Below are 15080 nucleotides of genomic sequence, written 5' to 3' on the forward strand. Positions count from 1 at the left end.
TCTACAAAGAATGAGGCCGCTAATACCTTCAAAAACATTAACTATCAAAGGCATTTGGGTTGTATATTCCCACATCTATCTAAGATTAGTATATACAATAGGGTACTTTCATGATTTGAGGAAATAGTTATTTTCCTAACAAGTGCGGAAAGTGATACTTTCCCGCACGCGACTGCAGTTGTCCCGAACGACGCGGAGCGTAGTTCGGGCAAGCGGTCAAGTGCGGGAAAGACACTTTACGCATGTGTTAGTACCATTATTTTTTCTACGACCTATATACAAAAAAGTATACCAACCCATTTTTCTAAAATTATTTTATTCCAACAAACATAACAATATAAAAAACTGTAACTAAAAACTACTAATTATTATAAATATTAATATTGAAAACACAATTTGTTGCATTCTGTAGGCTAGTACGAATTGCCGGTCCAGTGGAGTTATTTGGTTTCAGCAACGGTTTTAAGTCAGTTGGCAGGTAACAGCTCGGAATTAGTTTCATTTGCAGCCTTCAAAATGGCTACGGGAAATTCTTCCTCGGTTGAATCCATTAATATTATTGTATCGGATTCGGTTTAATGTGGTTTAATTTAGAAGAAGATTGCACTTATTCGGTCACTTCCAAGACGTTTTGAACAACTTTGACGTTTTAGTAACAATTACATGGTTATATAAAAAATATCTGTATTATTTTATATTTTCAAAAAATTAAAAATGCTACAAAAAGCTAGAAAAGGTTTAAATTTCGTAAATATTTATTTACCTGTAGTAACAATAGTTATAATCTCAGAAGTAAAAAACTATCTAATATGGTCAAAATGTGCATAATTTTACTTTCCCGCACTAGTGCGGGAAAGTGACACTTTCAAAACTAAAATGCGTGCGGGAAAGAGAGTTAAAACGCACGGTCGTAGAAAATAGTTATTTTCCTAACAAGTGCGGAAAGTGATACTTTCCCGCACGCGACTGCAGTTGTCCCGAACGACACGGAGCAGAGTTCGGACAAGCGGTCAAGTGCGGAAAGACACTTTACGCATTAGTTGGGAACATTATTTTTTCTACGACCATATATACAACGACCCATTTTTCAAAAATTATTTTATTCCAACAAACATAATAATATACAAAACTTTAACTAAAAACTACTAAGTATAATAAATATTAATATTGAAAAAACAATTTGTAGCATTCTGAAGACTAGTAAGAATTACCGGTCCAGTGGAGTTATTTGATGGTTGTTTTGTGACACTTCTTTGAAGAATGTGAAGGTTATATAAAAAATATCTTTATTATTTTATATTTTCAAAAAATTAAAAATGCTACAAACAGCTAGAAAAGGTTTAAATTTTATTTGATGAACTATTTCGTAAATATTTATTTACCTGTAGTAACAATAGTTATAATCTCAGAAGTAAAAAACTATCTAATAAGGTCAAAATTTACATAATTTTACTTGACACTTTCAAAACTAAAATGCGTGCGGGAAAATGGGTTAAAACGCACGGTCGTAGAAAAAAATAGTTTTAGATAGTTTATGTACATTTTTTTTTTAATTTTAATTGTTTAATCAATATTTATAGAAACCAGAAAAATTTACACTTGACAGTTGATTTTAAGCATTCTGTTTAAATTTGGCGGGCTCCGCCTACAATTAGTGTGACTTACATTTGCTTTCCAATATATCTTTCAACATTATGGTTGCTGGATGCGCCGGTAAATATTACATTGAAACGTATAAAATAATACGCTAAAACATTGTTTAGGTTTTACATGATATTTTTTCAATTGGGTTTGAGAAAAAAATAGTTTTGGAAAGTTTATATAGAAATATTATATTTTTATAATTCTTTGATCAATATTAATAGATAAAAATATTATTGTAAATTCAAAAATTTTGGAGGTAGTTTAAACATTTCAGTAAGCTCGCCATTTTGCGTGGCGTCGTAGGTATAAAATAAACACTAAACATATGAAACAAAGTAAATAGGACAGTTATTCTCTCGGCTATTATTTGACTAATCTGAAAACTGGTATATAAATCATGATTTTTGCCAAGATGTGAAAATACCACGACTTAAACACCTAATAAATTTTTTTATATAATGCCAAGAAATTCAAATAGTTTGAAAGTATTATGGCATTTTGACGATCCTGCGAGATGTAATTATTTTTGTTACCAGGATCATTTTAATGTAAGATTCGAATTTAACTTATTTTGAAACTTTATATCTAGTAATTAAATTTATTATGCTTTTAAATAATGTAAGAACTTAACCTATAAAAGGTTAATTCATTTTATTCTTATATATATATATATATATATATATATATATATATGTTTTATTCATACGTAACTTATATATAAACACTGTATTATAACAGCATACACTATGTTGCCGGCAACGATAACCTCGTGATCATGAGCCGACAAATGCTTAATTTTTTATTAAATCTATGACGTTATAACTGAAAACCATTATTTCATATGAAGAACTCATAAAATAAAAAAAAATACTTTTCAAAAAATGCAGGTATCCTATTGTAGCCATCAATAAACTGTACTATGTAAAAAAAAGATATCAGACAAGACTATCTCACTTATAAAATGACAGTATACACCTAGCTGGATCTACGTCTCTAAGCTCTCTAAACTGTTATCGCTATTACTTATTACCCTGAGTGTCGTGTTCATTTTTCCATTATTGTTGATGAATTTGAGACTTGCTTTTGCTTGCCTCGATTTGTTCATGTTGTTTTTACATATTGTGTGACTGTTAATCCAGCAGATGCCCCCTGACGCCCTAATTACGAACCATCATGAGGCGCCCTATGATGGTGTTGCATCACTCATGTTTAACAATATGTAACCTCCGAATGTATTTTTATACATATTTTTCAATCTCACCTCAAATTTGAAAATTTTATCTAACGATTCCTCGAAAAAAAAATAAGTTCTATCCTGCTGAACACACTATTTACCAATAGCACTACACCAACACTTACAATTACACTGTCTGTCGCACGTTTTGCTAACCAAGTTATTATCTACAGAAACTGTAGATAAACAGTTTGCTAAAAATAAGTCCACAAGAGTGGAATTTTCAGTCTAAATAATATATAATACTTCGCTATTTTCCAATTCAATTTTGATATGTAATAAATATTTGCAGATTCTATCGTCTACTTATTTTATCCATATTCCCACAATAGGTTATTTATTTAAAAGTAAATTATCATCAATTTTTTTACTATGGTATTCAACAACATAAAAGCGACAAACAAGATTTTTCTACGAGGACAACCTATTTATCCGGCCATGTATAATATCAATTGATAAAGTCAAGAAATTACCAAAACTATATCCTAAAAGAAGAAATACCAACAGAGATATCCAGAAAAAGCAATAGTAACCAAAATGAAAACATTATATTTATGTGTGAAAACTTAGCTAAAGACTAGCTACCATAGTTAACTTAAAAATGTAACAATAATTCTCAAAATAATAAGACAAAAATGTACCTCCTCCATCAAATTCTGTGTTTAAATAAATTTCTTATTGTCGCTTTTCAGAAAAATATTTATTGCAACGGTGTATGATTGCTTCACAAATACTATACGCAGAACTCGACAAAAGCAAAGAGATCGTAAACAAATTGTGAAGACACGTATAGCGAACAAAAACATGTTACATTATGGGATTCAGTAGTATAATACCATAAAATCTCCCTAGAAGTTATTGGCATAACAATATCTACATATGAATTTCCTTAAGAATTTTAGAACGAAATCTGATTATGAAATTCAAGAATATCATTGTTAATATGACCTGTTTACAATATTAACCTATAATTTAAGTTCAATCAAAGTAATATTGTAAAGTACATACTTGAATTATTCAATCAATTAATATTTATCATCTGATTAATATTTCATTGAAAATAATATTTATATTTTTATATAACAACTTTCAACGATAGTAACAATATTTTTTCACTTCCATTCACAATTCATATTATATCTAATATCAATTTGGATAACAGATTTTACTATCTGCCTTGTCAAAACAAACGCCCCCGTCTGCTGTCCCGACTACCTTGATAAATATGTTTCTTATACCATCAAGAAAATCATGTAAAAGTTTTGAGTTTTCTAGAAGTTGTTCTTATCGGAATATTAAAACATCAGATATTCCTAAAATACTTTTTAAGATAATCAAATTTTCATACATATCAAATATGTGAGAGGCTGAACCTACCACGGCCGGGCTTAGCCAGCCCCAATCTCATGATTGCTATATATAGATTGACTGAGAAAATTTCAAGCTTTCCTAAAATATGTGTTGTCTACTGTTCACTGACTTTTGGCTATAGCTTATGGCAGGACGCGTTGTCATTATGAATAAAAAAGATTTTGATATTAGTTGAAATAGATGCAGCGAAAGTATTTGCTGCTATGAGAATTCATCACCATATATTTTTCAAAAGCTCTTTCAAATAGTCATATGAACATCGACTAGAGACACTTTCTAAAATTATATGCAGCCATAAAAAATGTCCCAAAAGTAATTAGAATATCAAATAATGAAACACCCTATACTTCATCACATTTTAACTTTTAATGAGGTTTCAAGCTCAATAATATAATAATGACAAAATCTTATAAAGGATGAATGTATTCAATTTAGATAACTGAAGTTTACAAAGTAATTTTAGATACATTAAATCATTATTAATCTTAATATTCAACATGCCCTCGAGTTATAATTTGCTTAAAAAATATTAACATATAATTATTTCAAATGCAGAGCTCCCTATATCTATCTGTAATCGTTTTGAAGTTTCCAATCCCTTACTACAAATATCGATCCATCAAGGTACCTTATCTCAATTCTTGACGGATTTGTAAAATACATCTAACATTACTTTTGTTCCAGTCTGCCTTCTTTCACTTACAATATTGTAACCCCAGAAAATTGATAGACTTACAAATACGAGTCAATGCAGTGTAACTAGGATATGGCTGCAGTTAGATGACAGAAAAACGTTTTTGGTGCTATTAGACGATCACTTGAGTGTAGGATTACAGTGTGTATCATAAAAAACAACTAAGCCAACGTACGGCAGTATGATAAGGTAAGTCATTTTCTCCAATCTCTTCAATAAATTATCGGAATTGTCGGTGATTCAGCCCAAAAGATCTTTTGATTAATGGCCATTTCAACTACTTTAAAAATATCTGTACCAGTAGTTGTGCCATGAATACTATACATATAAAAAGTTCTTCGTGCACTTCATAGCTTTTATCTACTCTCGAATATAAATCAACACCTGAGCAGTATCTGACACATCCGTTGACTCATCCAATGCCAAAGAAAACCACTCAACATGTCCCATTTTTGTTGAACAATTGACAGGATATATTTTAGCGATGTTTTCTATCCTTCGAGCCACAGTGTATGCTGACATACTGACAGTTTTTAATAAATTTACCTTATCAGGGCACATTTCTTCGGCTTCTGCAATTATGCATTCTTTGATCATTTCTCCATCGGTGAATGGTTTTCCACGTTTTGCAATTTCATGAGCAACACGAAAGCTAGTACGAGTTGAAGCCTCTTGTTCAGTTTTGAGTTTTGTAAATGAAGATTGCTGCGATTTCAATCCGCCCTTCATAGCTTCGTATTTTTCTGTCCGCAAACATCTATATTTTGAGTAATTTTGAAAATGTTTTATTTCATAATGACGTTTAATGTTATATTCTTTGAGAACAGCTATGCTTTCATTGCTAATCAAACATAGCGCTTTGTTACTGGACTCAATTACGAAATACTGAATGTGCCACTGATCTTTGAATTTTCTGCATTCACCATCAATTTTTCGCTTCTTTTCCATACTATTAAATTACACACAAAATCAACAATTCAAATCAAAATACTGTTACAAAAATGTCTTAAACTTAAACACGCACAAACACGTTCTAAGGAGGTGCGCACTATTTTACTTCACAACAGGGTCATAGGAAATGACTTGTAGTTGCGCCACTACCCTTCTTATATATTCCAGTTATTGCCATCTAGAAGTGAGTGGAAGACACCAGAACTTTCTGGAACCAATAAGATTATTCTGTGCATGCTATTAGCGCCATCTGTTAGCCATCGAAGGTACTACCTATTTCCGCTTGTCCACCAGATGTCTTGTGGCGTCACTCCTCATGGCTCGTACTCTATGACTAATCTAGAAATTACAGATAATGACAGGAAAATTAATAATATGTAGTGCTGTCGTTTTGCGGACTTTAGTCCGATTTGCAGCCTTTTTTAAACATTGCGGAGTTTAGTCCGATTTGCAACCTTTTTTAAACATTGCGTACTTTTTCGGACTTTTTTTCATCAGTGGATTATTTCACTTTTCACCACCGGCAACAATGATAATATGGTTTTGGCCCTCGGAACTTACTGGAGTAATCAGTATGGCTCTAAGGCTGGAGAGTTTGAAGACCCCTGGCCTAGAGGATTACACATTTTTTGAAGATTGAGGAATCTAGGAGAATACTGAGAAATAGGGAAAACTTCGGATTTTTCGGAAAACGTAAGAACAAAGTTTAAAATTTGAATATAAATTCAACTGTTTGAGAATAGTGAAAGCTACTCCATATCAAACACCATATTCAGCTTACTAAGTTAGTTCGGTTATTCAGGTTGAAAATGTTATTTGAATCTTTCACTTTGTATAATAAAATAATTTTTTACGATAAAAGTACCCAAACAATAAAAATTAGGTAAGAAAAAGCCATTAATATTTCGAACTTGTTTATTAACCCCGCATCGGTAAAGTAACATTTTTTTACTACATAGGTACGGTAGGGTACGCGATTATGTTTGTTTCAAAAGTAGTGTTTAATAAGATAAGAAGCAAATATTCTTAGCTTTAGGATGTAGAAAGTGGAAATAAAATATGCTAAGCAGATATTTGAAAATTTTTATTGTTCATTTCTCATAACTATGTTCTATTATTTTGATGCCATACTTAACCGGAATAAATTGGTGGAAACGTCTTCTAAATGCTTCCAGTTTTTCATCAATTGTAAGATATTCGCTTGAAGTGTAGACTTCTAAGCAAATCTGAGTAATTATATTTTCAGATCAGTAAAACTTTTAAGTTTTTGTATTTCTTAAGCCACATTGTAGAGCCACCTATGCCAATAGAATCATTATCATGTTCCTCAGATTCAGTTATATCCATATCTTCAGTTATTTCTTATCCAAGAAGCATATAGTAAATATGAAATAATTATCTTGAAAAATAATGGCCTGATAGATGAAAAATTGAAGATACAGTGTGAGATGAAACCAAAACCTTTATAAACACTAAACGTAAGATGGGTTATGAGGTGGACGAGATAATTAACATGCATATATCTCCTACGACAGTCCACCGTATATCGAAATTTTCACATTAACAAGTATAAAACGAAGATATTCGAGGATTCGCGAAGCTTGTGTATGATAGTCGATTGTTATAGCATTTTAAAGTTAGCTGGCGTATATGATACCCAATCTAACCGATACCGGGTTAAATACACAAATAATAAATTAAAATTTAAGTAATATTTAAAAAATACAGAATTACACTTTTAATTAAAATGATACTGATATACCGTTTAGAAGTTGAAAACACAAAAAATTTAAGTTTTCATTCCACTCATTCACATCATCCAAAAATTACTCTTCTTCAGTTGGTTTTGGAGTTACATCTGCAATATTTTCTTTGGTGGTTTTTAGCAATGATCCATTGATGGTCTTTTTTGGGATCACCCGTTTTACACAGCTTTAGAAGATCAGGTTTCTGTTGCTTGTCAGTTATAATCTGAGACCTTCCTTATGATCATATATTTTTTGATACGGTTCATTATAATCAGAACCAAAAAAAAATATGTTTTTATTTACTATCCTTTGTTCTGAGAATAATTACTGCTTCAAGACCTTTTAAATCTTTGAAGTCAGAAAACATTAATTCTTTTTTTGTACTTTGTCTGTTTCTGTTGGATATAGAAATAGAAAATACAGTAAGCCATTGGCGCATACTGCTCATTTTGATGTTCTGTTGTGCATGTTCAATAGCACATTTCATAGCAATTTTGGAATGGTTTTTTTCTAAAAATTTGTGCTTTATAACCTTAATATTGTGAGTCTGGGTTACGAACAAAAATAAACGATATATTGGTTGCGGTTTTGACTTCTGCAAGTATCAGAAAAAAATGATACATCCTTCACAGTAGAGTAGGACTTAAAGTATAAATCCATTCCAGAATAGCAGAACCTATCTCATAACTGCTTCGCTTTATGTTATTTTCCAACCAATATGCGTTAATCGGAACTGCTTCAAATACAGTTGGATTATAAACGCACAATTTGTGGCTGTAGTATACTGGTCCAGCATCTGAAACTGGAATACTAAGAACTTTTGCTAATTAGTAACTGATCTTTGGAAGGTGTAGAAAAAGCGTAATTGTACTGTGTACAAAATATGTTTCTATAAATGTGTTCCTTTGGCAAACCTTGTCCCCCTAAATGATTTTGACGATATACATACATACATACATATATACATTTTTTAAATACTCCTTTACTAAAAGATTTAATATGTTTTTTATTGTTTTCAATCCATATTTGGGTCTTGTTTGGGTGAGTTTTATGACCTCTTTTGTCAGTGGCTGAAAAAAGCCCACTAATCTCATACTTGTTTGCGAATGCTTTTTTTAGAGGACCATTGCTTATACAGAGTGTTGACAGGAAGAAACTTTTACAAACTCTCTCGGCCTTGTTTGAGAAAATAATATACATAGCTAAAATTTTTTTCTTGTCTTTCCTTTTAGAGTCGTTTTCTTTTCCTGTTCATTTCGCTTCTTTCACTAACGTCAAAATAGTGTCCTTTTGCTTTTCATATGAAGAGGCAATGAATTCTGCTAAAATTTTCGGATCATTTAAAAAACATTTTGAACTAGTATAAGGCAAAGCAGATATTTTGCTCTTTTTACTTTCGTTTCTTTTCCAGTTTTTGGGGTTAGCTTTTTACCAGCGGGTAATATGCTTTAATTTTTTCCCACTGGAGATGCTATTTTTAATGGAATTTTTCGTAAAACTACCTCTTGGAATTTTTAGAAGTTCTTTTTCTCCATTTTTTCCAAAAATGAAACTTTGAGAGGTATCAATAATAGAAGAATCGAGCAAAGAGACATTGTTTTCATTAATGTGATACGTTTTAGACTGTTTGAAATCAAAGACTTATCATCACTCAGCTCACTAGAGCTGAGGAAAAATTCGAGGTCAGCATCAGGATCCGGGTCTAGTCCTAGACTGGAAAGACTACTGTTGAAACCAAATGATTTGAAGCTATCGTCAGGTTTGAGGAATGGTAGAATATCGTTGTGCCTCATACCTTCTTCCCGAATTTGGGTATTTTTCCTTCTATCCTATTAATTTTCGTTGGAACTGGATATAGATTTAGAAGAATTTCACAATCACCCTCAAAAGATTTCTTTCTTGGAATCTAATCACCTTTTGAAATGTGTTCAATATTTAATTGTTCGTGTTTCTTTGCAAACTCACATATAAGTCTAGACTGCTAATTTTACAATTAGTTCAATCACTTTTAATTCACAAAATCACTACTTGAAACAATTCAACAGATTGTTAACAAAATATCCTTCTACTACTGGGTACAGCTGTTTCTTAACCTACACAATTGCATGGCGGTAAAAATACCAATTAGTCCTTGTGTACATCAATATGAGTGCCATTTAACATGATGTCAAAATTAATATCACCAAAGACCTCTTAAGTAGGTTTACTCCTATAAGTTGGTGCCTTAACTGATTTGGGTTAAGTGACAGTGGGTTGTTATTTCCTTTTAAAAAAAATATTCGAATTGGGTGTTTTTACCACTAATAGAGAAAAATCGGCATTGCATTTGGGTTAAATATTTCTTTTTCAGGAATGTGTTTAAAAAAATAATAGCGTATATAAATATTCTTACCAAGACAAATGAAAATATGCCTTTTTTTGTAAAAGTTTATTAAGGACCATAGAAAAAATAATTTAATGAATTTGATTTAACATAACCTGAGGTATAAACAACAATGGAATGGACACATATAAATGCAGTGATTGAGAACAACGAAATGATATATCAAAATTTTCATATGAAAAAATATTTCAAGTTTGTACAAATTGAATTAAAAATTGATAATTCGTTTATAAAAAATAATATACATATAAAAATATACAGTATAAAATGACTAGTAACTTGTTATTGAAATGTGACAGACACAGAAAAAATATACGATATGGTAATGCTGGGTATTCCAAAAAGAACGCATTAAAGGTATGCACAAAAACTAAATTACATTATATACATTTATTACTTCAAATGCACAATCTAAGCCGTATTCTGAATATCTAAAAATAACATTACACAATAGATAATTTCAGATGGGCCAACTGTTGTTTTGATTCGCTTTTTAATAAATCCATAAAACATTATTCTAATGAAATAATATAAGTGGATTATTAGTCTATAGAAAAGCTTGCTCGAGAACAATGTAATATATATTGAAACATTTGATTCATGATCACTGGATTAACTGAATGATCTGATTCTCCTAATTTCTCTTCATCTTCATTAACTCTACTTTATGCCGTGAAATGCAACTTTTTCTATAAATTATATCGATTTAGTGTTCGAGTGTAGTGCACGCGTATTGTATTCCTTTGGATATTTACAAAAATAACTTATGGTAAGCCAACATGAAAATTTAATTCATGATGAATGTGCTAAAATCATATAAGAATGTAACTATAGTGTCGTCGATTTAAGTCTCTCATACAACCATCTCACAGATACCACAAATCTAATCTAATTTAAAAACTAGGATTGCTGCTTGGTGCCTTGAACCAACCGTAGATTCCAAAGAGAAAGAAAACAAGAAAATTAGGCTAAGGCTGACTGAGGATGGATGTTTTTTACTGATAAGTCCAAATATTGTCTGTATGTCAACGATCCTATAAAAGATTAGTTCAAATATGGAAAGAGTTGGACGAAAATGGAATCATTCAGTTTATTTTTCAAGTATGGGTCGACAATGTCAGGAGTTTAATCATGTAGAGGTGGGAGAACTTGTTTCTGAGAATTTTCTTATTCACGATGATAATAGTATATATAATAAAATACAAGACACATATATGCTGTTAAACTATATATCAAACCAAGATGAAACATTACTAATTTGTGAATACACACAAATTCATTTATTTACAGAAAATCATATAATGTCAAGACGTTAAAAACGAATATCAATAACATAAGTCATGATCAAGAACGATTAATGTCGACCTTTTAATTTTGACCCTGCTTTCACTTGGTTGCAAAACCATTCTTTTGTTTTTTAATTATTCATAAATATGTTGTTGGTTAAATTTTGTAGTTGATAAAATTATTCATATATCCTACTAAATATATTTATCGCTATGTTAAAATAGCATTATATTCAGATGTAGTATCTGAATTTTTAGGAAGTGAAGATAAACATAAATATTGAAAAGTTATTTGGATCAAATAATCATTACCACATAATGATCAGATATAAACACAACATCAACTACTAACCAATCATTATAGGAAAAATAAATACAAGAAATGCAAATTGCAAAATGTGATATAGATTGTGGACTCCAATTCAGAAGTACGAATTCCTGATTATTATTAATTATATGTCTTACTATTCAAGTAAGAAATGTATATATTAATTGAAGTGTATATTAATTCTTAGAAAAGATTTGTACTTGATTGTCGTTTCATTTAAAAATGGCCGACTTTGATGTTTTTTTATTAAATTTTTATAATTAAAAAACTTTCGGATAGAGGAGCAAATAATTTATATTGTTGAAACAACATCAATGTTGAACAAAACTATTATTTTCTATCACGTCCAATGAAAATTAGAAGAGATATTTATAACACATTTTCATATTACTAGTAAATATAATTGTAAATTATATATCAATATGTAATAACAGTATTAAAAACAAGTGAGTATTTATTATTATGGAACGATGGAAACAAAACTTTATTCACTACAGAATTTTTTCAATATTTTTTGTACAAAAAAGGAATTAAATTTTCGTTCAAACCATGAATTGTAGAAACCTCATTTTACAGCTAAAGAAATCCAATTAAAGCCCGAAGCCCTCTTAATAGAATCCAAATTTTAATCTAGGAATCACGCAGGATGGAATGAAACGAAGAAATTTATCATTCTTCGTACAATTTATCCTATGAAGTGAATTTAAGACGACAACAAATAAATCAAGATTACCACAATCAATGTTATACAAGATTAGGTATACAATGAAAAATTTCATTTAAACTTCATTGGTTACCTCCAACAATTCTTAGTTGACTCCAGAAATCATTTCATATCTTCAGAATACAAATAAAATTCAATAAACCTAATTGTCAGAAGAACAAGTAAATCCCTGAAATTAACGTGAAGGATATAATTGAAACCCGCTGCATATTTTCTAAAAATCGTTAGCATTCGAATTCTACCTTTTTGAGACTCTTTTTTCACCTAAATTTGAACACTCGAAATGTTCCATTCGCAGGTATGGCTTCTAGTCATACACGAGTATGACATTCCATAGCATTGGTAATTAAAGGCATATTTTTCTTGGAGCTTTCTTGAAACCGAGACTTTATATTTATATCGCTAACTAGACATATTTGATAGCAAGTTTATCACGTACTGTTAATGGTAGAAATAGTTGCAAATTGAAGTCCACACACCCTTATCTTGGAATATCATCCCTATTATATTCCCGATAGCTCGTCAATCTAACTCGTTGCTCTATATTCTGAACGCAGACTGTTCATTAACGTAAGGCTCTCCTCTGTTCATATATGTATTGTTTTCATTTCCGACTGGGAATTTAGTCTCTTAGTCGTATTCACGTACCTATTAATTTATTTCAATTATTCGTTTGAAATAAAATAGGAGAGAACAGTATACTCTTTCATTAATAGATTGATTACAAGCTCAATTTATTTTACAATTATACCTCTGTACGGTAGTTAAGTAAGTAGATACTGTGAAGCATTGGGCAAATTTTGAACATTCGAAATGTTCTATTAGACGTGGGTGGCAACATTTTGGTTGTGTGTACTGAGACAATTTTCTAACCCAAGGTGAAGCATAAATGAAAACTAATAATTAATGCATACAAATATCATTAAAATTGAATAATCACAAAAAACTAAAACCATTATTATAATAATAAACATAGATGGAACTAAATTACATTAATATCACGTATATTGTTTAAACAATATATTGTTCTCACATAAAAAATTTGCTGGATTGGAATAATATAAAAAACAAAATAAAAAAATCATCAAAATTAGAGCTTTTTCTGAGCACTTCTGGATTTTGCCTGTTTAACGTTTTAAGGGACATGGGATTTTTAGCATAATGGTTTTGTATTGTATACAATAGTAAACTAAACAAAACTCAAATAGTTTTTTTGGAAAACCCAGTATTATTGATTGAAATACATTTTCAAAGTAAAATATTGATATAATTAATATTGTTTTTGAGAGAATGAAAATGTTTCACGTGATAAACGCCAGTTTTATGTGAACGAATGTTCCTGTAACCTTAAAATATATCAATATTTCTGTTATTTATTTCTTTCTTTTTCCTTATTCTTTTATCAATATTTTAAACAGTATTATCAAACAAGTGGGAATATTAAACCTTAATTCTGTTTATAAATGTTGTATAGAAAAATTGGAAGTATTTGTTTTTTATTTTGTACCTTAAATTTGTCATATATCTATATTAATAAGATAAAATTTTTCTGAAAGTATATTTTCAAAACAAATAGATCTATATCAAGTATCAAAACAGAAGTGAATACCTGTCTAATTTACCATGTCAGAATTAAAATACATATTTTCACAATTATCAAGACATGAAATAAAATTCATACAACATTGGTCAGATAATCTGATTTTATGCCTAAAATTTCTATTATATGATTCATATTTTTAGTTAACTTGTTAGTATTTGTTTTGATTGTTTTACCTATAATTTTGAACCTAAAAAGTTTATTTTTAAATTGAGTTAACCTCAATCAATTAACAACGTAATTTTACAAGAGAAATTTTAAGCAAGTTTGATTCAACAAATTTCAATAGTCGCATATTGATTACAAAAAGATAAACACACATAGTATAAAAAAAGTTAAGTTTCAAAAACTTTGGAAAAGGATTAATTTTCACGTTATTTAAACAAAATTGTTATAGAAATCATTGAATAAATGAAAACGCTTTCTTCTGACACTTGGTTAAAATTTCTAACACGTTTATCTACAAATTGGACATACAATTAAAATTTCAAGACTGTTTCATGTGTTGTAAAATAATTTCAAACTAAAATCAATTTGTTGAATAATTCCATTTCAAATCATATAAACAGATTTAAGGAATATTTAGATTTAGAAGTTTTTTCGTGTTATAACAAATTTGTTCTAGAATATTCTTTTGTAGTCTCAACTAATCTCTTGCCACTGAGAACACGTTTTTTTCTCCTCCTAAATTTTTAACTTACATATCTAAAAGTAATATCATCTTGACTATTTTTATATAGTATTTCCAATTCTTTTTTTTCAGTATTTGCATTTAGTCTTCTGGTACCTTCCAGTTCAGCAATTTACCTGTTTCATATAATTCAGCTAATGCATCTCCTACCTTTTTTTGTTCTTCTAATTGTTTGTACTTTTTATACAGTTGGAGGGCTGCTCTAGCGTCTTCAATCGAATCGTGAGTTTCAGACTGAATTTTCATTCCTATAAACAAGATTAATAATGGACTTCAACAGAAAGTAGAATGCTGAGAATTACTACAGGAAATGAAAAACATAAGTTAAAAGTCGGAAAAGATAGCTTGGGATTAGCTCAGATTATAGTTAAGTATGATACACACATAAATTATAATTAATATGAAATCTTTGACTCAACTTAAGAC

The 15080-nt window shown here is 29.9% G+C and overlaps 1 protein-coding gene across 2 annotated transcripts in view; it reads right to left on the bottom strand.

Annotated features, from left to right (window-relative positions):
• Positions 1-10663: 10663 nt before the first annotated feature.
• The window catches only part of LOC130898291 (PAN2-PAN3 deadenylation complex catalytic subunit PAN2), a 59687-nt gene continuing 55270 nt past the window's right edge, over positions 10664-15080 (bottom strand). For both annotated transcript variants that reach the window (XM_057807485.1, XM_057807486.1), the window contains exon 20: positions 10664-14902. In XM_057807485.1, the coding sequence (XP_057663468.1) occupies positions 14736-14902 (167 nt within the window). In that variant the 3' untranslated portion in view covers positions 10664-14735. The remainder of the gene's footprint in view (positions 14903-15080) is intronic.

This window comes from Diorhabda carinulata, chromosome 9 (genome assembly GCF_026250575.1).
Source record: "Diorhabda carinulata isolate Delta chromosome 9, icDioCari1.1, whole genome shotgun sequence".
Taxonomy (NCBI): Eukaryota; Metazoa; Arthropoda; class Insecta; order Coleoptera; family Chrysomelidae; genus Diorhabda; species Diorhabda carinulata.